Below are 25,217 nucleotides of genomic sequence, written 5' to 3' on the forward strand. Positions count from 1 at the left end.
CAAGAAGAAGAAATGGGCCAGATTTTAAACTCCAAACACCTTAATTTCATGAGCCATGCATGCACTTTCCACAGCAGCAGCAAATGTGGTATGATGTGGCATGATACCCTTCTGGAAAGCGGCCACCCCAACGCTACTCCAGTTTTTGGTCATCTATGATGTTACCCAGGAAAGGCCCTTCAAAGGGGTAACAGGGTATACACTGGGTGATCCTCAGGGACCTGAGACTGCTGGGATTTCAGGCACTTGCTGGGTCTAGGGCTTCCTTTGGGCTCTCAGAACCCTGGGCAGACAGTGAAACTCTCACAGGTATGGTCTCCCGGGGGCTTCAAGGCCATCCACCTGAGGCCCCGAGTCTATTACCTACATTTTCATTGTGAGCCTTTCGAGCTGTGGTTTGGCAGAAGCAGAGACCATATACAGAGGGAGTGTGCATGTATGCACCATTTCAAAGGGCCTTGCCAGGATGTGCCCACAACGACTTCTGCAGAGGCTGGAGCACTGTTTGCCCTACTCCCACGGGGCACTCTTCTTCCCACCAAAACAAACCCCCAGGTATCTGAGTACCTTGCTCAGCCCTCAGTTCCCATTTTAGCCATTTTGGGGAGGTTTTTTCTAAAATACTTTCTGAATGTTTCCCACCCATCTTCTTGTATGACTGACCACAGGCTCCTCCCTCCTACCCCAAATGCCCAGCTGCCTCCCTTCAGAGGTGCTTCCTGATTGGCTACTGCCTCTCCGAGTGCCCCTGCCCACATCCCACTTCCAGTCTGCCTTGGTGAGACAAAGCAGCCAGGTAGGCCTGGGCAAAGCACTCTCAACCACCCCATCTCACGCTTCCTGTCCTTTCTCCACCTTCACCCCAGCTCCCTGTCATGCATTCTGGATCCCCAGGCCTAAAAGGCAGATAAGAATGGGGCTAGGCCTGTGGATCTGCCTCCTAACTTATGGAAAATGCTGGGAACGAGGAGCACATCAAAACCCAGTACAGGGACATAAACTGCAAACTCCTGTTACAGGACAAACAACTGTTTCTCCAACTTAAAAAATCCCAAGGTGGGGCGGGCACGGTGGCTCACGCCTGTAATCCCAGCACTTTGGGAGGCCAAGGTGGGCAGATGACCTGAGGTCAGGAGTTCGAGACCAGCCTGACCAACATGGAGAAACCCCATGGTGGTGCATTCCTTGTAATCCCAGCTACTTGGGAGGCTGAGGCAGGAGAATCACTTGAACCTGGGAGGCGGAGGTTGCAGTGAGCCATAATCGCGCCATTGCACTCCAGCCTGGGCAAGAAGAACGTGTCTTCTTTTGGTGTCTCTGTCTCCAAAAAAGAATCCCAAGGGAAAAAAAAAAGGTTGCAGGGACCACCAAGATTAATTAAAATAGATGTTAAGAGACACATAAGCCAATCACATTGGGTGGCTCCTTATTTGGACCCTGATTCAAGGGAAAAAATTATAAAAGAATTGAGACAGGCTAGGGTTGGTGACTCATGCCTGTAATCTCAGCACCTTGGGAGGCCGAGACAGGCAGATTGCTTGAGGTCAGGAGTTCAAGACCAGCCTGGCCAACATGGTGAAACCCCGGCTCTTCTCAAAATACAAAAATTAGCTTGGCGTGGTGGCGCCTGTAATCCCAGCTACTAGGGAGGCTGAAATGACAGAATTGCTTGAACCCAGAAGACAAAGGTCACAGTGAGCCAAGATCATGCTACTGTACTCCAGCCTGGGCAACAGAGTGAGACTCCATCTCAAAAAAAAAAAAGAAATGAGACAAGTGAGAAAATCTGAACTCCAATAGGATAGCTAGTATTAAGTATTACATTGCTTTACATGAGCTACCAGTATTGAGGTTATGTTTTTAAAAAGACCCCCCCCGCTTTTTTTGAAAACAGAGTCTCGCTCTATCACCAGGCTGGAGTGCAGTGGTGTGATCCCGGCTCACTGCAACTTCCGTTTTCTGGTTTCAAGCAATTCTCCTGCCTCAGCCTCCCGAGTAGGTGGGACTACAGGCACGCACCACCATGCCCAGGTAATTTTTTGTACTCTTAGTAGAGACAGAGTCACCATGTTGGCCAGGATGGTCTCGATCTCTTGACCTCGTCATCTGCCCACCGCAGCCTCCCAAAGTGCTGGGATTACAGGTGTGAGCCACTGCGCACAGCCCAAAAAGACCCCTTTTAAAAAATACACATATTTACAAATGAAACAAAAGAATAAGTGAGCTTTAGGCATGTTATTTGGGGAGGAGAACGGTGTGGGCAAGGCCACCACTGACAGCGAGTGAGGTGGTGACAAGCTCAACACTGTGTGGTCTTTTCTTTCCACCGTGTACATTTGAAATTTCCCATAAGAAGTGAAATTTGAAAGGCTGGGGCTTTGGAAAGACAGTTTGGTTCGAATCCCAGCCTGGCCTCTTACTGGCAGCGAGGCCTCGTGTTCTCACGAAGATATTCCACCTACGTCCCAGCTCTGCTGTGAGGGTGGAAGGGAAGCATGCTTTTGGCAGAGCTCCTGGACAGCAGCCGCAGCCCCACGCAGGGCACCTCCAGAAGGCACCCGCACGGCTGCTGAAAAGGCTCATGGGCATCAGCGGGGCTCGCTCTGAAGACACAGGCTCCATCCAGGTGAAGGGGTACAGGGCCCAGACTGGGGGGGGCCTTCCTCCCTCCCAGCCTTCTAACAATCTCCAAAGTTAAGCTTGGGATCAAAGTCTCATCCTTCCACAGCAGGGTCCTGCTCTATCAAGAGAGTAGGCCTCTGACCATCAAATGCCATGGACCCCATCTTCCCCTCCACCCCTCACTCCAAGCACCAATGACTTTCCTCAAGTGTCAATACAAACCCAAGCCAATCCCAGTGAGGAATGCCCAGTCCTGTTAGTTTAGGAAAATGACATGAAATCCCACTGGGGTATCTGCCCAGCCTCTCAACTGTTCAGTTCAGAGGTGATGTGATGGTTCTAGCTCAGCCCAGACTGGACCCTGGCAGGGTAAGGACATGACCTGTGGAGACAAGAAATCAACTCCCCACTGGGAGGACAGACTCAATGCCTGACCCTGCTGGGCCACGCCCACTCTCCCCTTCAGAATGGTAGATCTGGACGTCGGTGACAGCCGCCCCACCTGCTCTGGGGACTGCCCTTCTTCGCTGGGCAGCAGGAAAGCCAGAACCTAGAGGGATAGACAAAGCTGCCAGCCTCTCCCCTCTGTCCACCGTCCACTCCGCAGCCTGCCAGCAGCCAGAGGCATCCTTGCCCTGGGCTCCACATCCTCCCCTTCCTCAGTTTCACTGACCGTGACTCCCAGTGGTTTCTGTTACTTGCCACCAGAGTCTTAATACATGACACAGGTGAAACGGTGACATCCAAATAGACAAAGAACTCAAGCAGACATTCCTCAAAGACACACGAATGGCCAACAAGCACATGAGATGATGCTCAACACTGCTGGTCATTAGACACAGCAAAGCCACGGTGAGATAGCACGTCACAAGAGAAGGGCAGTAACACGCCATAGGTGTGTACACACTGCGGTGGGAATGTAAAATGGTGTGGACATGCTGGCGTTTTGGGTTTTTCATCATTCCCTTCCCCACAAGAAGTTTCTTCCTTTTTCTTTTTTTCCCCCAGTGGGGACACTTCAGAGACTACTTGGCAGTTCCACAAATGTTAAACATAGAGTCACCATATGTTCCAACAACTCCACTCCTAGGTATATACCCAGAGAAATGAAACATCCGTCCACACAGACACTTGTACGCGGATGCTCAGAGCAGCATGATTCGTAATAGCCGAAAAGCGGAACTCGCCCAAATGCCCAGCAACTAATGATGGCTCTAAGCAAGGTGGGTCAATGCAGAGCACGGATTCAGCCCTAAAACAAAACACAGCGCTGATCATGCCACAACACAGATGGACCCTGAAGACACGTGCCTAGTGAAAGCCAGCCACAAAAGGCCACAGATTCGATGACATATGAAATTCCCTTGTCAGACAAACCCCACAGAGACAAAGCAGATGAGTGATTGCCAGGGGCAGAGGCCGGGGTGTTTGGGGGTTGGGAAGTGATGGCTAAGGGGGGTGGGGTTCCTTTCTGAGGTGATAAAAACGTCCTAAAGCTGAAAGGTGGGTGGACACTGGATGCGTAAGCACCACAGAACTTCGCACTTACAAGGATGGACTTCGTGCTATGTGAATTAAATCTCATTCAAAAAATCCCTGACATCCAAGATCTCCAACCTCTCCCTCACAACGTTCCACTCAACATTCTCTGCAGTGACACAACAAGCAAAAGAAATGTGCCCATCAGGGCAGCAGCATGGCCTGCACGTACCTTCTACCCCTACTTCCTGGCCACCTCCAGCTCTCTGGGCTTCTGGGCCCTTTTCCCCAGGAACAGGGGCAGGGTGGGATCAGGAGCTGGGCTGCTGAGTAACAGGAGTCCAAGCGGAGAGGAGGAAGGGGCAAGTGCACTTGTCAGTGGAGAGGAGCAAACTGCCTAGGAGTCCGAGCTGGGCTGCCCCTCCCCATGCCTACCCCACACTCACAAGCAGGAAGCCTTGCACAGACACGGTTCCGTCACCACAACTGCCCAAAGGGATGGGTCCAGCCCAGTTTTCGCTCTGCGGGCAGATGGTCAACATTCATGGATTTTTCCTACCAGGCAACAATCCAGTAGAAATCGCTGAGCCGGCTCTGGCCCTGAGGCTGGCACTCTCCTTAGTCAAAGTGTCTGACTACAGGGGGTTTCAGCTGCACCCAAGGAAGGAGAGGGCAGAGACACATAGGGATCAGGAGCAGGGTTTGCTCCTGGAGGGAGACTTGCTGCGTAAAAGGAAATGACCAGCCAGCCTTTATTCCTCCAAAGGCACAAACCCGTCAGAGAAGAGACCCAGTTATGGTCAAAGAGTCCACACCATCAGGCCAGGCTACAAAGCCACTAGCAGACTTTGCTTCCGAGTTTGTCCCCAAGGTACCATTCCCCAGCTGCCCAGTGGGTAGGGCCTGTAATACTGTCCCATTCCCCGGACAGCTTCCCAAGACCTCTACTAGTGAAAGAGGAGACAGTAAACAATGTACATCCAAACCCTGAATCATTAATTCAGATAAAGCCACATGTAGACTACATTCTGTGAGCTGATCAGTATCTGTTAATTCTCGAAAAAGACTCCTGGCTGGCAGCAGTGGCTCACACCTATAATCCCAACACAGTGGGAGGCCGGGGCGGGTGGATCACCTGAGGTCAGGAGTTCAAGACCAGCCTGGGCAACATGGCGAAACCTTGTCTCTATTGAAGATACAAAATTAGCTGGGTGTGGTGGTCCATGCCTGTAATACCAGCTACTCCGGAGGCTGAGCCAGAAAAATCACTTGAAAAGAAGAGTCCTAATCTTACTAACTTCTGGGTACCTTCTTTAGAGAAAGCTGAAACAGACAAGAACCCAGTAGATTTTAAATGGACATATTGGGAATCCCTATACCGTGGTTTGAAACCACTGTTTTAAAGCAGTGTAAATAACTTTTTTAAATGAAAATCTACTGACTGCTAAGACCTGGCCTTGCATGGCTGCAGCTGCTGGGCATCTCCTCCGAGCTCTACAGGGAGCCTGGAACTCACTGACTGCAGGTGACGGATGGCTGAGCTGCGAGAATCTACGATCAGCCCTAATGCCCTTCCCTGACTGAAGGATGTCTCTAAACTCAGGAACAGCCTAAAAGCCAAGGTGGGAGTGGAATCTGGTGGCCTGCAACGCAGCAGGAACTAAGCATATTTCACTGTGCTAGGTCTGGCCTATGTTTATTCTCGGCCTAGCCAAGGTGGGAGCAGAATCTGGTGGCCTGCAACGCAGCAGGAATGAAGCATATTTCACTGTGCTAGGTCTGGCCTATGTTTATTCTCGGCCTAAAGGGAATCTGCTCCAAAAATGAGCTCAATCCACCCCCTTGTCAATCTGTTCCCTGTGCACTACGCCTCAACTCCAGGGTGCACTGCTTCCTCCAAAGGGTCAGCCACACCTGAGGACACTGGCAAAGTGGTGACATCTAGAACCCAGGCTTCCCAGCTTTCAGTCCATCCTTGGGAAAAAACAAAGTATTTAAACAAGAAGGGATTTTAGAAATTACCTAACACAGGCTGGGCACGGTGGCTCATGCCTGTAATCCCAGAACTTTGGTAGGCTGAGATAGGTGGAACACCTGAGGTCAGGAGTTTGAGACCAACCTGGCCAACATGGCAAAACCCCATCTCTACTAAAGAAACAAAAAAGGCGCAGTGCAGTGGCTCATGCCTGTAATCCCAGCACTTTGGGAGGCCAAGGTGGGCGGATCGATCACCTGAGGTCAGAAATTTGAGATCAGCCTGGCCAACATGGCAAAAGCCTGTCTCTACTAAAAATACAAAAAAATTAGCCAGGCATGGTGGTAGGTGCCTGTAATTCCAGATACTCAGGAGGCTGAGGTAGGAGAATTGCTTGAACTTGGAAAGGAGAGGTTGCAGTGAGCCAAGGTTGCACACTGCACTTCAGCCTGGAAGACAGAGGGAGATTCCATCTCCAAAACAAAAAAAATTAGCTGGGTGTGGTGGCACATGTCTGTAGTCCAAGCTACTCAGGAAGCTAGGCAAGAGAATAGCTTGAACCTGCGAGGCAGAGGTTGCAGTGAGCCAAGATGACACCAGTGCACTCCAGCCTGGGCGACAAAGCAATACTCCACCTCAAAAAATAAACAGACAGACAGAAAGAAAGAAAGAAATTATCTAGCACAATCTCTTCCTTTAAATAACCAGCCCAATGAGCTAATACTTTCCATCAGTATAGCATGGTATCACTACTATTTAAGCAATTTCTTCTCCAGTTAAGACATGAAAAGGCTACAAGCTTGCGTCCAGGAATTAATAAAAACCCAAGGCCATTCACCACATGGTCTGTGTGCGACACTAGTCCAGACACGAGAGGGTCCCCAGTGACGCAGCCAGCACTCACGGGGTCGGTGAGCATGGTTCTCAGGTGGGACGACAGGGCGAGCACAGCCAAGAAGTTAAAGATGACCCCGTTGACCACAGAGTACCAGAAGTCTTTGGAAGGCAGCAGCATAACGAAAGTCACCACGAAGTCTGCATAGGCGACCAGAAGCCATGTCATGACAGCACAGATCATGCCGCAGCCATCACGGATGAACCAGACCCTGTCAGCGACATCAGCCTCGGAGGAGGAGGACGATGAAGAGTCATAGTTGTCATTTTCAGCCAGGAGAGGGTGATGCTCGACGTCCCGGAGCCTGTGTCCTGATGGCTGCATGATTTCCCTGACGCACCCTGGGGAGGGGGACGACACAGAGCTGGTGAGGCTCACGAAGCTCACAAGACACCTTAAATATGATGTGTTACGGTTTGTCCTTGGCCATTTCATAAAGTTAGTCTAAATCACAAAGTGGGAAAGAACAGAAAAACGTAACTGAGATCTAAACATTTAAATCTCTGATCTTACTGACTGCTTTACTACAACACAGTAAGTCCCGCAGTACAGGTCACACCTACATACACAAAACTGTCACCTACAGCCAGCCATGGCCACATACAAAGATGATGCAAAGCACAGCTAGATGTGAAGTCAAAGCGCCGGGTTCCCAGCAGGGTGGAGAGGAGCTGTGCCGTATCACTGCTGCACTTGCTTCCCCAGGGCCCCACCCATCCCTGCTCTGCTCAGCAGCTCACCTGAACGCTCCCAAGCAGATACTCAGCACAGACTATGGCCAACAGCATGATGGTCCTCTATTCATTTTTACACTGCCTCATACACAGGGACCTCATTGGTCTTATCTGTTTTTTCTCCATTTGATTCTCAGTTTCTTCTCACTTCTCCCTGATGCTTTTGTAGCAGACTCCCATTTTTGTATCTCTGTTCCTTGGTACTCTACCCTGCTTCTAGCATACCCTTCCGCTGTCTTTGTTTTTTAAGACCAAGTCTCACTCTGTTGCCCAGGCTGGAGTGCAGTGGTATGATCCTGGCTCACTGCAACCTCCACTGCCCTGGTTCAAGTGATTCTCCTGCCTGAGCCTCCCGGGTAGCTGGGATTACAGGTGCCTGCTACCATAACTGGCTAATTTTTTTTTTGCAATTTTACTAGAGACGGGGTTTCACCATGTTGACCAGGCTGGTCTCAAACTCCTTACCTAAGGTGATCCACCCACCTCAGCCTCCCAAAGTGCCAGGATGACAGGCATCAGCCACCGTCCCCAGCCTCTTTTTTCATCTTTTAAAGTTTCCTTTTTTCCTTTTTGGGGGGAACAGGGTCTCCCTCTGTTGCTCAGGCTGGAGTGCAGTGGCACAATCATAGCTCACAGACAAGGTCTCACTGTGTTACCTGGGCTGCTCTGGAAGTCCTGAACTCAATCCTCCTGCCTCAGCCTCCTAAACTGATATGATTACAGGCATGAGCCACCATGCCCTGCCTTTCCTTCATTTATTAATCTTTTCTTTCACAAGCCATCCTTTTGACACTTCTTCCCTATTTCCAATAGCATCTGATTTCGAAGAGCATACAGGATCTAAAGAAACTAAAGAAAAAAGTAGGCTAGGCACGGTGGCTCACGCCTGTAATCCCAGCACTTGGGGAAGCCAAGGTGGGTAGATCACGAGGTCAGGAGCTCAAGACCAGCCTGGCCAACATGGTGAAACCCCATCTCTACTGAAAATACAAAAATTAGCTGGGCGCAGCGGCAGGAACCTATAATCCTAGCTACTCAGGAGGCTGAGGCAAGAGAATCACTTGAATCCAGGGGGCAGAGGTTGCAGTGAGCCGAGATGGCGCCACTGTACCCCAGCCTGGGCAACAGAGTGAGACTCCATCTCAAAAAAAAAAAAAAAGAAAGAAAGAAAGAAAAAAAGTCCAATTTTCCATAACTGTTTTGACTGCTTCTTTGATTGTATGCCCTTCTCTCATTGGTGTTGGCTCTGAGTTATAGTACCACAGATAAAGAACCAGGGAAAGGAAGAGACAGTCAATTTCACCTTTGCTTTCCCATGGGGAGAAAACACTGACAAATATTGTAACTCATGAAAGGAAGAGACGGTCAATTTCCCCTTAGCCTTCCCAGGGGGAGAAAACACTGACAAATATTATAACAAATTGACCCCAGCACCTTCTCAGAGCAGGAGCGCTCACCTTTTAAGCAGGCAGAGTGCAGAAACCGTGGCTTCTGAAATGTGAATAAGGAAGAGTAATAGGATGTTCTCAGAGTTCAGGTCACTATTAAAAGTAACAGCACCGTTTTTCAAATCTGGATGTGACTTTTTCTTTTCTTAAATACGACTGGAACACAGCAATTATGAAAACGTTTGCTGAATGAACATGCTGGTGAGAGTTCATTCGCCAAATACTTTACAAAAGCTCCTCTAGATACAAAAATGCTGACTGGTACAAGAGCAAAATGAAACTGTTCTTGAAAGTCAGTCAAATAACCCTGTTTTTCCATCAGATAAAAACAGCTTTAAGAAATGCTTAAGGCTGGGTGCAGTGGCTCACGTCTGTAATCCCAGCACTTTGGGAGGCTGAGGCAAAAGGATCATTTCAGCCCAGGATTTTGAGATCAGCCTGGGAAACAGAGTAAACTTCATCCCCACAAAAAAAAAAAAAAAAAAAAGAAATTAGCCAGGCATGGTGGCTTGCACCTGTAGTCCCACCTACTAGAGAGGCTGAGGTAGAAAGACTGCTTGAGCCTGGGAGGTTGAGGCTGCAGTGAGCAATGATCACACCACTGCACTCCAGCCTGGGTAACAGAAAGACCCTGTCTCAAAAAATAAAAATAAATTAAAAATGCTCAAGGCTGAGTGCAGTGGCTTACCCCTGTAATCTCAGCACTTTGGGAGGCCAAGGTGGGAGGATCTCTTAAGCCCAGGAGTTTGAGACTGGCCTGGGCAACATGGGAAGACCCAATCTCTATTTTAAAAAAAAAAAAAACATTTTTCATTAGTCAGGTGTGGTGGCATGCACGTGTAGTCCCAGCTGTTTGGGAGGCTGAGGTGGGAGGATCGCTTGAGCCGGGGAGGTTGAAGCTACAGTGAGCCATGATCCCACCACTGCATTCCAGCCTGGGCAACAGAGTAAGACCTGGTGTCAACAAAATTGTTTCAATTAAAAAAAAGGTTTTAAAGTAAGTGTTGGGGGTTCCCTCTCTTGGCTTTGGAGCCCTCCTCCCTCTGTCTCTATACAGGGGAGCCTCTTCCTTCTTGCCCTTTCTTGCCTATTAAACTCTCTGCTCCCTAAAACCAAAAAATAAAAATAAAAAAATAAAGTAAGTGTTTAAGTGAATTAGAAGAAACTAACAATGAAAAGGATGTGGACAGCCCCCTGAGCCAGCCATTCCGTCAGCACTGACTGAACCTGCACCTTCCAGCTCTGTCTGCTCAGCATCCCTGCAAACACCTCGACAGTGCCCATTTCCCCCACAAACCCCATTCACCCTGCAGGTCCTAACTTTTCTCACTTCTAGGCAAGCCACTCTGAAAAGGGAGTTCTGTTTCTTCTGAGGAGCTCTTTGTAAAGGGGTCAGGGTCTCTAAACATCAGACATGAGCTAAAGGCTGGAACTGCTTCTGCCTGCACCACTAGTAATGCCTGACTGTCAGGAGGCTGAGAAAGTACCTGGAAGTTTCTCTGCCTCCCCTGAAACCTTGGGCACGCTCACCAGCTCTTCCCCCCGGGTACTGACACCTGCTACCTGAGAGCTCCTGCAGGTCCCACCTCCCTACCTGATGTCAGCCCCTCCAGGCGGGTGTGGGTCTCCTCTCCCTCTGGTCTCCTTGTGCCCTCCATGCTGTCTGGCACACAGCAAGGGCATGTTTGTTAAAAGGGAGATGCAATGAAGAGCAAGCAGTCCCTCTCTCAGAGTCCAGTAATCTGCTGATTTCCATGTAAGCTTCTTGGTGCATCTTATCTGTGGCCCCAAGTACATAAAGGCCTTAAGCTGACAAATTCCTCTGATCAGAACCACTTTATGGTGACTTCTCTAACAGGACACATTCCATGAGAAAAGGAAGGGTGCTTGCCAGGCAGTAAAACATGCTATACTTTCGTCAGAGTGCAGTGTTTGGGCAGTCTGAGCTCTCTCCAGAAAGCAGGGCCCCTTGAAAGTCTTCTAAAGGCACACGTGTGACACCTGAGCCAGCTCAGCTCCGCCTTCCTGGTTCAGGTTCTGGTGAGACCTCCCTGGAGAGCAGGCTGCTGCTGGAGTGCCATGCCTGACCTTGGGGTGTGGATGGCAGGCACAGCTGTGTAAGGAGAGTGCCCACAGACACCCAACACTGGCCATGGCAGGATGTTCCTACAAGGGCAGATTAGGGTGACTTATAACACTGCAGGGATTTAGTGCCATATCTGTAAGATCCATTGTAAGTCAACATGAAAATAACTTGAGATCCAAAAATTGCTTTATTTTCAAGAAACCAACAAATGAATATAGTAGGGTTAGGCTGGACAAATACAGCTCTCACTAACAAAGTGCACTCATGTCTCTGAGTCACTGTATTTACACTTGAGTAATGCAACAGGAAGGGAAGGGACAGAATCGAAACCATCCTTTACATGAAACCTAATCTAAGAGCAAACAGCACGGCCATTTGAGATGCAGTATCAAAATGCACACATTCCTTAAGAGTAAGGGCACAGCCTTACTCTACATTGAATTCCAAAACTGCTACTGACTTCGGACTCAAGACAGTTTCTGAGGGAGCCATGAAAACACTGTGCACTGTCAGACAGATGTCCCAGAATCGCTCTTCTACTTTAATGGCCTATTTAATGGGATTTTGTCAACACTCCTGAACCTAAGCTCTTTATCGGCACATTAAATAGAGCCCTGTTTCCCAGAACACCAAAAGCAACACTGCAGATCTCTGTATTTAAAGGGACAACCACACAAGCAAAAACTTTCCAATTCAGGCCAGGCTTGGTGGCTCATGCTTGTAATCCCACACTTTGGGAGGCCAAGGTGAGAGGACCATCTGAGACCAGCCCGGCCAACATGGTGAAACTCTGTCTCTACGAAAAATACAAAAATTAGCCGGGCATGATGGCGGTTGCCTGTAATCCCAGCTACTAGGAAGGCTGAGGCAGGAGAATCACTTGAACCCGGAAGGCAGAGGTTGCAGTGAGCTGAGATCATGCCACTGCACTCCAGCCTAGGTGACAGAGGGAGACTCCATCTAAAAAAATACACTTTCTGCTTCAAGTGTAAAGCTGAGTATTCCCCTTGTCTTGTAATACTGGCCAATCACTCATCAATTCAGTTCATGAAGTCCCCTCCAGAGATACCCACTCCTTCCAGGACAGGCAGGCAGGGACTGAAAACGAAGGCGTGCCTGTCAGCTCTTGCACCACACCTCTGCTCTGCCGCACGCACAGGTTACCTTTTTAGTAACATACAAGTTAGTGTGAGCTGTGAGAAACGTAACAGCGATGAGACCCGAAAGAATTACACTCTCACCTCACAAACCCTTCCGAAACATCACTTGAGTGCTTTGTGCCTTTTCTTCAGGATCTTAAGGTGCATACTGCCCTACGTGATTGGATCTGAAAGACAACAGAATCTGATTAGAAAAGTGATTTACAACAGATGTATATTTCTTAAGGTACGATTAATTTTTGGAGTGTATATAAGCAATGTAACATTTGACGCATCAAGTTCTGTCACTCAGAACTATCCTTAAGGATGACATTATTTCAGCTGGGCATGGTGGTGCGTGCCTGTAATCCCAGCTACTCAGGAGGCTGAGGCAGGAGAACTGCCTGAACCCAGGAGGCAGAGGTTGCAGTGAGCCGAGATCGCGCCATTGCACTCCAGCCTGGGTAACAAGAGCGAAACTCTGTCTCAAAAAAAATTAAAAAAAAAAAAAAGGATGACATTATTGCTCTTCTACGTTTTAATTACTAGGTGAATTCACAATCCTGGAAATTAAGTAATTTGTTCTAAATATTTCCATTTACCCTCCTTCTCTTTTAGCCCCAGTGTTAAATATAGATCTATAAGCTGAAAAATCCCCTAGGGCAGACCAATCTGCCTAGCCTGCGCTTCTACCGTCAATAAACTGATTTACCGGCCACAGAACAGAGACAGAGCCCATGAGGCAGGAGGGGCTGGACTTGAAGGGCAGGCCCTGCTGTGGGAGGAGCAAGGAGCTGAAGGGACACAGGAACCCAGTGAGGGCCACACAATGAGAGTAGAGACTCCCAGCGCACATCTCCCACGTGGCTCCCCAAACCCTGGCAGACTGGAGGGTCAAGGAATCTTCTCTAGCACTCATATGACCCAAGAGAAAGATCTGAAGACTCCTCAGTGCGGCGGGGAAAACCCAACAAAAAGGAGATTCACCGTCAGACCTCCCTAAGAGGAGGGCCACAGAGAAACCCCCCAACCCCCACCACGGACAAAGAGGTTTCAAGTGCTTGTTGTGGTTGTTATACAAAACCAAAGTCCAAACACACCTCAGGAAAGAGCAGAAATGAGTAAGAATCCAGAACATACGTGATGCACAGAGAAGAAAATGTCAGCAAGGCACAACTAATCCATACTCTTAGAAATAAGAAGAGATTTTATCTATGAAACAAAAAGGAAGAATTTAATAACTTCCTGATTATTAAATGATGAAAATACAACCATGTATAGATTCTAAATTTTCTTAAACAGAATTGCACAAAAAAGTAGAAATGTCCCAGAGAGGACAATGAGAGGGCAGAGAGAAAACCATGAGGAGAGAATGTAAAATAAAATTAGAAGATCAGGTCAGGAGGTCCACCTTCCAAACAGAGGTCGAGTAAAGGAGGCCCCAGAAGAAAGGGCAAGCAGAGCTCCTTGTGGTGGGCTTCAGCTCTGGCTCCAGTGCAGCTGCCTGGCTGCTCTGCTCCATCTGTAGCTGATAAGCTTCCACCACACTGCTTTTCCTGCTTGAGTCAACCCTCAGCTGCTGTCTGTTGTCTGAAACCAAGAGCCCTGACTAGTACACCAGGAGGCCCCTGGGGCTGAAGAGGGCAGGGGGCCAGGGGGCTGAGGCAGGACCAAGAGGTGGGTAAGGTAAGTGTCCCCAGTTTCTGCAAACATATTCTGGATTGTCTCCCAATAGCCGGAGATGGCAGGTGTCTTGGCGCTGTCTCCTGCCTCAAGTGTGCCACACCTCCACCTGGGCCAGCTCTATGGAGGTCCCTGTGCCCACCTCATCCACTGCCAGATCCCTCAGGGACTGGTTCTCCCTCCGTCTTCTGCCCAGGCCCTAGACAAACACTGACATAGTACTGGTCCCCAACCCAGTTCCAGCTCTCAGGCCCTTCTGAGAAATTTTTTTTTTTTTTTGAGGGAGTTTCGCTCTTGTTGCCCAAGCTGGAGTGCAATGGCATAATCTCGACTAGCTGCAACCTCCGCCTCCCGGGTTCAAGTGATTCTTCTGCCTCAGCGTTCCGAGTAGCTGGGGTTACAGGTACGCACCACCACGCCTGGCTAACTTTTCATATTTTAGTAGAAACAGGGTTTCACCATGTTAGCCAGGCTGGTCTCAAACTCCTGACCTTGTGATCCACCGGCCTTGGCCTCCCAACTGAGCTTTTAAATAACAAACTTGGCCAGGAACCCCGTGGTACTTAAGCCAATGGAGATGACTTTAAATGCTGTATGTATGCACATATGTACGTATTTGAGACTGAGTTTCACTCTATCACTGTGTCACCCAGGCTGGAGTGCAGTGGGCACTGCAACCTCAGCCTCCCGGGTTCAAGTGATTCTCCTGCCTCAGCCTTCCAAGTAACTGGGACTACGGGCACCCAGCACCACGCCCAGCTAATTTTTGTATTTTTAGTAGAGATAAGGTTTCATCATGTTGGCCAGGCTGGTCTTGAACTCCCGCCTCAGCCTAAGTGCACTATTTCTATATAGTAACTTTATTCAAGTATATTTGCACCAGCCAGAAACATGAAATGGTTAGTCATATCTTGAACTGTTTTCCAATGAGCTTATCTTAGCAGTGTTTTAAAATCAAAAACTGGTTTGCAAAATCCCAGACTGAGAATTGCAAGCATCAGGTCTACACCAGATTTCTACAGTGAGATGAAATCGCCAATAGTTTTATAAATTTTAAAAAGTAACCACACAACAACGAATTTGGAAAGCAGTCTGGCACTTTCTCACAATTAACAACTACCACCACCCTGTGACTCAGAGATTCCACTTCCAGGTATTCACCCAAGAAAAGTAAGTATGAACACAAAAACCTGTATGACACAGTTCACAGCAGCTGTGCTCATCACACCCATAAACCGGACAGTTCACAGCAGCTGTATTCATCACACCCATAAACTGGACAGTTCACAGCAGCTGTGCTCATCACACCCCAAACCGGACAATTCACAGCAGCTGTGCTCATCACACCCCCAAACCGGACAGTTCACAGCAGCTGTGCTCATCACACCCCCAAACCGGACAGTTCACAGCAGCTGTGCTCATCATACCCCCAAACCGGACAGTTCACAGCAGCTGTGCTCATCACACCCATAAACCGGACAGTTCACAGCAGCTGTGCTCATCACACCCCAAACCGGACAGTTCACAGCAGCTGTGCTCATCACTCCCATAAACCGGACAGTTCACAGCAGCTGTGCTCATCACACCCCAAACCGGACAGTTCACAGCAGCTGTGCTCATCACACCCCCAAACCGGACAGTTCACAGCAGCTGTGCTCATCACACCCCCAAACCGGACAGTTCACAGCAGCTGTGCTCATCACACCCCAAACCGGACAGTTCACAGCAGCTGTGCTCATCACACCCCCAAAGTGGAAACAAGCCAAATACCCATCAACAGGGGACAGATAACAAACAGTGGTGTATTCCTATAATGGCATACTTCTGGGCAAAAAGCAGGAAAATATCACTGAAACAAGCAACATGGCTTAATCTCAAAAATATTCTGCTAGTGAAAGAAGCCAGACACGGAAGAATATATATAGTGTGATTCCATGGATATGATATTCTGAGTGAGGCAAACTCACTTATTTGGAAAGAAATCAGGCCGGGCGCGGTGGCTCACACCTGTAATCCTAGCACTTTGGGAGGCCAAGGCAGGCGGATCACCTGAGGTTGGGAATTAAAGACCATCCTGACCAACAGAGAAACCCCAACTCTACTACAAATTAGCCGAGCGTGGTGACGCACGCCTGTAAACCCAGCTACTCGAGAGACTGAGGCAGGAGAATCACTTCAACCAGGGAGACGGAGGTTGCAGTGAGCCAAGATGGCGCCATTGCACTCCTCCAGCCTGGGCAACAAGAGCAAAACTCCATCTCAAAAGAAAAAAAAAAAAGAAATCAGAGTAAGTGTTTGCGCACAAGCGGTAGTGACTGTGGAGAGGGCCAAACTGTAAGTTGATAAGCATGCCTGTATCTTGAGATGGAAGTGGGTGACACACGCATGTGCATTTGTCAAAACAAAATACAATTCACTGTTTAAAAAAAACAGATGGACTATATACTTTAAAATGTGGGGCCAGGTGCAGTGGCTCATACCTATAATCCCATTGCTTTGGGAGTCTAAGGCAGGATCACGAGCCCAAGAGTTTGAGACTAGCCTGGGCAACACAGCAAGACCCTGTCTCTACAAAAAATGTTTTTTTTGAAGTTGGCCAGGCACAGCCTGAACTCCCAGATGCTCGGGAGGCTGAGGCAGGAGGACTGCTTGAGTCTGGGAGGTCAAGGCTGCAGTGAGCCGCGTTTGTGCCACTGTACTCCAGCCTGGGCAACAGAGTGAGACAAACTCAATCCCAGCTACTTGGGAGGCTGACGCAGGAAAATCACTTGAACCTGGGAGGCCGAGATCGTGCCACTGTCTCTAACATAAAATAAAATAAAATAAAATAAAATAAAATGCATTTCACTGTTCATTAGTCATTCCTAAATTTTAAAAATGAGGAAAAACACCCAGCACAGGTATGCATGACAGGTGTGAACGTGCAAGGGTGTGGCACAAGGCCAGTCCCAGCACGGTGGAGACACTTTTCTTCCCGTGTAACCTGCATTCCTGAGTCAAGACCCTGTCTTGGATGTACGTGTATCTGTAATTTCAAGCAAGTTTCTTAAGCTCTTCCCCTCACTTTTTTCCGAGGCTATCAACAGAAAACGTATTTCTCAGGAACACACTGAAAACAAGTAAACAAAAGATACCAGTATTCGCTGGTGATCAGTTACTACAAAAAAAGAATCAAGACAATTGTTTTTACCACTTCCCTGCTAAGAATGTCCACCCTAGAGCCTGGTGTCCATGTTTCTATTAAAACACTATTTAAACTTGTCACTGCTTTACTATTCATACACCCACTCAGACCCCTCAAAAAAACAAAAATAAGCAAACCTGTTTTAGGACAGTAGCATAAGAAACAAACTCAACCCCTGCCAGGAACAGTCTTCTTACTTCAAACATCAGGCTGGGGAGGTGGGGGTGGGCATCCAAGCACATACTCTGTGCAAGGCCCCAAGGATGTGCAGCCTATGACAGCTTCAGCCACGCACAGACTAGGGAGGTGGGAATCAGACTGTAAACAATATGCAAAGTGCCTTCCCCAAGTTAGGAGCAAAGCGTCATCAGGGAGAGAGATCAAACAGCTCATTCTGGAGGAACCAGAGAAAGTGCCAAGAAAGACGACATAGCATGGGTGGTCCCAAACAGACCAGCAAGATATGGAAAAGAGAAGACAATCACATGAGACAGTGCAGAGGCAGAAGGGAATTCAGCATTCCAGAGGGAAATGTCACCAGAAGGACAAGCCTGTGATTCCTAAGGAGTCTGGAATTCTGGACATCACTCTGCTGGAACGGGAGGCACCAAACCTTAGGTAAACTAGATGATTTAAAAGATAACTGGGGCCAGGTACAGTGTGGCTCATGCCTGTAATCCCAGCACTTTGGGAGGCCGAGGTAAGAGAACCACTAGAGGTCACGAGATCAAGACAAGCCTGGCCAACACAGCGAAACCCCAGCTCTACTAAAAATACAAAAATCAACCAGGCATGGTGGCAGGTGCCTGTAATCCCAGCTACTTGGGAGGCTGACGCAGGAAAATCACTTGAACCTGGGAGGCTGAGATCGTGCCACTGTACTCCAGCCTGGGTGACAGAGCGAGCCCCCATCTCAAAAAATAAAAATGAAGGATAACTGGAAACAAAGGGAGACTAGGTTGGCGGGAGGAAGACTGGTACCCAGGAGCTTGCTGCCCTAGCAGCAGGGCCCCTTCTAAGGCTGGTGACCATCTGAGAAACAGTCACGGAGATAACAGCAATACAGAGACCAATGGGGCGGAACAGAGGGGAGCACAGCACAGCCACTACAGCAAAGAGGGATGTGGAGCATTTCTGCCCTGGGGTGAACACACTTTGGGGATGTGGGGCTGCAGACTCAGGGAGAGTGCCAAGATTGGGATGCACCGAATTTGAGGTATCTGCATGGCAAGACAACGAATGCTCCAACCCAGAATGAGAGGCCCCAGAACAGAGATGACAGGCAAAGTGGCACCAAAGTGGGAACAGATGAGCTTCCCAGGCTGGGACCCTGGGGAGCAGAGACATTAACAGAAGGAAGCCAAGAAAGGAAGGGATGGGAGTCGAGGGAAGCGGAAGGAAGGGAAGGCTGGAGGAGTCGACAACCCAAAATAATCCTGGGGAGAGGCTAATGGGATTAGCAGGTACCTTCTCCTGACAGTTTCAGTAAGTACTACAAGACTGGGAGACCGGGTAGTGAGAAAATTAAGCCAGGTTTATAAACCGTAGCTAAGTGACAGACATCTGTAGCTAGAGGGGAAAGCGGAGGAAAATCTTTTTTTAAACTTCCCCTCGTATATTATCTCATTTAATGATTAGGACAATCCTGAAGACCTTCTTGGTCTCCCCATTTTACAAAGGAGCTCATTGGCCCCATGGGACTGAAGTATCACCACAGTGACAGTCAATGAGGTATCAGAGTCTCAACCCTGGGTCCCTCTAACTCCATGCAAGTCCCACCATGCCACACTCAAAAAGCCTAGGATAGGCCAGGCGCGGTGGGTCATGCCTATAATCCCAGCACTGTGGGAGGCCGAAGCAGGTGGATCACGAGGTCAAGAGATCGAGATCATCCTGGCCAACATGGTGAAACGCTGTCTCTACTAAAAATACAAAAATTATCTTAGTGTGGTGGCGCACCTGTAGTCCCAGCTACTCGGGAGGCTGAGGCAGAACAATCACTTGAACCCAGGAGGCAGAAGTTGCAGTGAGCAGAGATCCCACCACTGCACTCCAGCGTGGTGAGAGAGCAAGACTCTGTCTCACAAAAAAAAAAAAAAAAAAAGCCTAGGATAGCCCCAAAAGTAGATTTAATGGAAAGAGAATCGAGAATTTCCGCCTAGTTAAGCCAATTAAGCTATGAGACTAACAGTACATAAGCTAAGAGGCCCTGCCACACTGGTCCTGCTTTTTCTCGTTTTGTACTTTTCTGAAGTTTCCTTACAACTACGAATGCAATATAGGTTCACTGAAGTTTTCTCTTTTTAAAAAATGAGATTCTGGCCAGTGTGGTTCTGGTGTGATGGTTCATGCCTGTAATCACAGCACTTTGGGAGGCCGAGGCAGGCGGATCACCTGAGGTCATGAGTTCAAGACCAGCCTGGACAACAAGGTGAAACCCCATCTCTACTAAAAATACAAAAAGTAGCCAGGTGTGGTAGCACATGCCAGTAACACCAGTTACTTGGGAGGCAATGCAGGAGAATCGCTTAAACCTTGGAGGCAGAGGTTGTAGTGAGCCGAGATCTTACCACTGTACTCCAGCCTGAGCAAAGGATTGAGACTCCATATCAAAAAAAAAAAAAGGAAAGACAAAACTGTTCAGAGAATTAAAATATAAGCGACAAACTGGAAGAAAACATTTCTAAATCATTTATCTGATAAGGAACTCATATAGAGGATACAGAAAGAACATTTAAAACTCAAAAATAACAAACGCAATTTTTTAAATAGGCAAAAAGATCCAAACAGACACTTCATTAACAAGGTTATACAAGAAGAAAATAAGCACTTGAACATGCTCACCATCATATGTCATCAGGGAACTGCAAATTAAGACCATGAGACACCACTACCTGCATATGTGGATGGCTACAATAAGAACCACTGACCAGATCCACTGCTGGAGAGGATGCGGAACGACAGGAACTCTCCTCTCATTTCACGTGAACACAAAATGGTACAGCCACTTGGAAGACAGTTTTGCAGCCTCTTACAAAGTTAAATATACCCTTACCATCAGATCTAGCATCACGCTCTTAGGCATTTTCCCAACTGATGTGAAATTTTAACATCCACACAAAACCCTGCAAGGGATATTCATAGCAGCTTTATTCATGCTCACTCAAAAGTGAAAGCGACCAAGACGTCTTTCAGTAGGTGAATGGATACCTGTGACACATCTATACAATTCAGCAATAGAAAGAAATTAAGTATTAACACACAATGGCATGGGTAAATCTTAAAAACATATTGTTAAGTACAAGAAGCCAGTGAAAAGGCTACATATTGAGAACTCCAATTATATGACATTTTGAAGGCGGCAAAACTACCGAGATGACAGTAACCGGATCTGTGGTTGCCAGGGGGTGGAGAGTGGGTAAAGCACAGGGGGTTTGCTTTCCTGCAGTGTAACTACATGACCCTGTGAAAGTGGAGACATAACATTATGAACTTGCAATAACTCACAGAACTTTGTAACACAGTGAACGTTAATGCATGCAAGTGTAAAGGAAAATCATCTAGGAGGTCAGAGATGTCAGGACGGAATGCAGGCTATGACAGGAGAACCTACCTATCTACCTATATTACAAATGTATCAATGTACAAAAAACTGTACTGCAGAGGGCATCGGGAAGGTGCTGACCTAAGAAACTTGAGTGGTGAGTGGAATCTGTAAGACTTCGGTCTCACACTGTAAACAGGAGCCATATGCACCTATTCTCGTGGATAAAGTAGTTTCCCATGGGGCATGATGAACAATTCTGAAACCATTATATTAATACTTACATTCTGGAATTTAACAGTCAAGTATGCAGTGGCTCATGCCTGTAATTCCAGCTCTTTGGGAGGCTGAGGCAGGAGGACTGCTTGATCGCAGGAGTCTGACACCAGCCTGGGCAACACAGCAAGATCTTGTCCCTACAAACAAACAAAATAGGCCGAGCACAGCGTGGCTCAAACCTGTAATCCCAGCACTTTGGGAGGCCAAGGCAGGTGGATCACCTGAGGTCAGTAGTTCGAGACCAGTCTGACCAACATGGTGAAACGCCATCTCTACTACAAATACAAAAATTAGCCCAGCGGGTTGCTGCACGCCTATAATCCTAGCTACTCTGGAGGCCAAGGCAGGAGAGTCACTTGATCTGGGAGGCGGAGGTTGCAGTGAGCCAAGATCACACCACTGTACTCCAGCCTGGTCAACAGAGAAAGACTCTGTCTCAAACTATAAAAAATTACAATAAAAATATAAATAAAATTTTTAAACAAAAATTAGCCAAGCATGGTGGTACACACCTGGGTCTCACCTACTTGGGAGGCTTAAGGAAGGGAATCACTTGGGCCCAAGCAATCAAGGTTGCACTGAGCTACGATCACACCACTGCACTTCAGCCTGGGCAACAGCGCAAGACCCTGCCTCAAAAGAAAAAAACAATTCAGTAAATGGATGGCAAGAGCCAGTCTCACTGTTGACAGGCAAGTTTCCAGGTAAGAAGAGGAGGAAGCTGGAATGACCCACATGGTAATGGATTAGAGTTGGAGACCTGACTATGAACTCATTTTTGGTTTAAGACAGATACGGGCAGTTACATACAGAAATATCTATAGATATGGACACACACATAGGTGAGCATCCACATGTATATTTACTTGCTCTGTCAGTTGACAGGGCCTAGAAGCAACACCCCAACAGCCACCAGCACATCTAATTCCCAGATCTTGGGTTTTTTGTTGTTGTTGTTGTTGTTACCATTCAAGATGGGGCCTTGCTATGTTGCCCAGGCTGGTCTTGAACTCCTGGGCTCAGGCAATCTTCCCACCTCAGCCTCCCAAAGTGCTGGGAGTATAGGTGTGAGCCATTACAGACCTTGGTTTTTAATACCATTCTCTAATAAAAATAAAAGGAACCAGGACTGAGGCAAAACATATATATATACAAGAAGAACCTGGAGCATCTTATGTCGTTGGAGAGTAATTAAGTGCTCACAATACACACACACTATCATGGGGACTGGGGGCACGTGAAAAGGACATAGGAACCAAGTGAAACAGCTTCCAATGGCCAAAGCTGGAACAGCCCGAGCAACAAAATAAAACAGTACTGCTTTATAACCCAAAGCATACAGTAAACATGCACAAGTCCAGACTGACGTAAAGACATAGTTGAATAAATAGAAAATAGACAAACACCCTGTACCGCAAATCCAAGAAAAGCACGTGCCTCCTTCTGGAAGGATGGAAGACGTGGCTCCCCACCCCTCAAGTACAGCCATGCACAGGGACAGTTTCTAACAGGCAGAGTGAGGAAAGGGGGAACATTAATGAGGAAAAACTGGGCAAACACCACCTCAGTCAGCCGGGTGTTCAAGGCCACATCCATAACAATGAGTTGTGTGGACAGAATCCAGCCTTGACAGACTGTGATGATGCAGGCCCTCTACCTCGTCACCCGAGTTTAGTCCTGAGGAAAATATCAAACAAGTCCCAATTTGAAAGCATCCTACAAAAAGTCCCTGACCGGCAGCACTGCTCAAAACTGCCCAATCACCAAAACAAGGAACCTCTGAGAAAGTGCCACAGCCAAGAGGAGCCTAAGGAGACAGGCCCACTCATGTCCTCCATGACCCTGGGTGGGATTCTGGGACAGAAGGACATCAAGGAAAAGCTGAGGACATCTGAATCAAGTGTGAATTGTACTGACAGGAGACAGAAAGCATGGGTGGAGTAGGGGGATGGTCGACAAAGCAGAACGATCCTTCCTCCCTACAGGAAGAAAGGGGGGCTTACAGAGAAACCCAGGGATGAAGAGAAGTGAAAGCAGTTCACACTCAGAAGATGAGTGCAGTCTCAGCGGACAGCAGGGGCGGGGCTGCGGGCTGGGAGAGCCTAGGAGATTGCAAAATGGAAATGGGGTGGAGAGGCAGAAGCCAACAGTAACCCTGTGGGGCCCAGACAATGCTGACACCTTCACTGTCTCACAGAGGACGGGAATGGCTGGTCCTTTTATCCAAAAGCCCAGCCCAGCACCCTAAACTTACCCTGGGCTGGAGATTAGCCAGGATGATGGGACAGAAAAGCAGAGGAACGAAGGCAAGACCAAGATGCAAGCTGGAGAGGCCGACCTCAGAGTCCAGGGGGGCAGGAGGAAGGGCCTCATAAGCCAGGTGACCGGAACTCAGGGCACTGAAGACCCGAGGACCCTGAGAAACAGACTCGGAGAAAGTGAAGGGGCACTTGAGGTTGGGTCCAAGGGGAGCTCTGAGTCACTCGGAAGAACACAAGGGTTCCTATGGGCCTTGCCAACGGGGGTCACACAGAAGCAGGGCCGAAGGCACCCTCATCCCAGGCACGTGGCCAGCCTGCACGAGCAAGGGAACCTTATTGGTGTGGGGAAGGCTACAGAGGGAGCTCATATCCTCACTCAACTTGGAAAAGGAGCGCAGCTCTCAGCTCACCCACAGCAGTGGGCCGACGGTGACCACACTCCTAAGTGCTCTTTCCAACAACTGGCAATCAGGAAATATTCAGTTTGTCCTTTCAAATCCTACCATAAGAAATAATGTATGCTCTAAGAAACCGCGATTTTCTACTTAAATTACTGAATCCAAAGATCGGAATATTAACTTTTAAGGAAAAAAAAAAATCCACACCAGAATATTAACCTAACTAAAGCCAAGTCTCAACAATATGCTGGCGCATAAGCCGCTCTGTGAATAGTAACCCTGCCTGACCTTTCTAGAAGGGCATTTCATATTAAAATACTTAGTCACTCTACAACAGGAAGTGGACACTGCAGATCAAAAGCATGGCAAACTGGGGAACATACACAGCACACAATAAACCACGGAAGTGGGACAGGGAATGCCAGTCTCAGGAGTGAGGGGCCTGGGGGACAACACTAAGTTCCTACCCGCCAGCCGCAGCAAGTCTCTGCCTGGATACTTCTCCACTCAGATCCATGCCAGGAGCACCTGGGCTTAGTCCTTGGTCTTCCCTTCATATATATACTCTCCACAAAGGAGCTCATGGGGACCTCAGGCTCATGAAGCTTTAAAAAAAAAAAAAGGGCTGGGCTCAGTGGCTCACGCCTGTAATCCCAGCACTTTGGGAGGCTGAGGTGGGTGGATCACGAGGTCTAGAGTTCGAGACCAGCCTGGCCAAAATGGTGAAACCCCATCTCTACTAAAAATACAAAAATATGCCAGGCATGGTGACACACACCTGTAATCTCAGCTACTCGGGAGGCTGAGAAAGGAAAACTGCTTGAACCCAGGAGCACAGGTTGCAATGAGCCAATATCACACTGCTGCACTCCAGCCTGGGCAAGAGAGCGAGAGAGATTCTGTCTCACAAAAAAAAAGAAGAAAATGATATCTGGAAAACTGTCAGGCTGACAATACATCACTCAGTGCGTATATCCAGCTGGCCACCCAACTACCCCACTGCAGGAGGATCAAAGCAGAACCTCCCCCCATCAGTAACAACCCCACTCTTTCCATTCTCAATAAATGGCATACCAAGGTCAAAAAACAAGGACCCACCCTTTGTGTATCTCTTTCCCCAACTCCCCACATCTAGCTAATCAGCAAGTCCTATAGGGTGCACCTCTAAACCCACCCAAAATCTAACTATCTCCCCCCCAACCAGCAAGGTCCCATGAGCTCTCACCTGGGGAGTGCTCACATCATCTGGGGAGTCCTCTCTCTACTCTCATGCCTCTGCTCACCCAACAATCCAGTCCCCCATGCGGCACCCAGCACGGTCTTCTACAGAGAGAAATCAGATGTCATTCCCCTGCCTAAGCCCATGCAATCACTGCCTTTGCAGTTAGACTAAAATCCTCCCCCCACCTCCACCCTACCACCATGGCCTAGAAAGCCCCACTCCATCTGGAGCCTGCTGGCCTCCCTTCCTAGCAGCCTCGTTCTGCCAT

General features: G+C 48.3%; 1 protein-coding gene across 8 annotated transcripts in view; it reads right to left on the minus strand.

The window, feature by feature from the left end:
* ZDHHC7 (zDHHC palmitoyltransferase 7) overlaps positions 1-25,217 on the minus strand; it is a 51,060-nt gene that overhangs the window by 9,055 nt on the left and 16,788 nt on the right. For 3 of the 8 annotated variants that reach the window (XR_013530241.1, XM_035282267.3, XM_002761218.6), the window contains exons 2-3: positions 12,481-12,566; positions 6,981-7,312 (exon numbers count right to left, since the gene is read on the minus strand). Coding sequence is in view for 6 of the 8 variants with exons in the window: in XM_035282267.3 (XP_035138158.1) it covers positions 6,981-7,295 (315 nt within the window). In the remaining 2 variants the exon portion in view is untranslated. Of the gene's footprint in view, positions 1-6,914; positions 7,313-12,480; positions 12,567-24,952; positions 25,051-25,217 lie in introns of all 8 variants that reach the window. The other 5 variants (XR_004737401.3, XM_008986320.5, XM_008986318.4 and 2 more) reach the window with 3 other exon arrangements.

The sequence above is a fragment of the Callithrix jacchus genome, chromosome 20, assembly GCF_049354715.1.
Source record: "Callithrix jacchus isolate 240 chromosome 20, calJac240_pri, whole genome shotgun sequence".
Classification (NCBI taxonomy): Eukaryota; Metazoa; Chordata; class Mammalia; order Primates; family Cebidae; genus Callithrix; species Callithrix jacchus.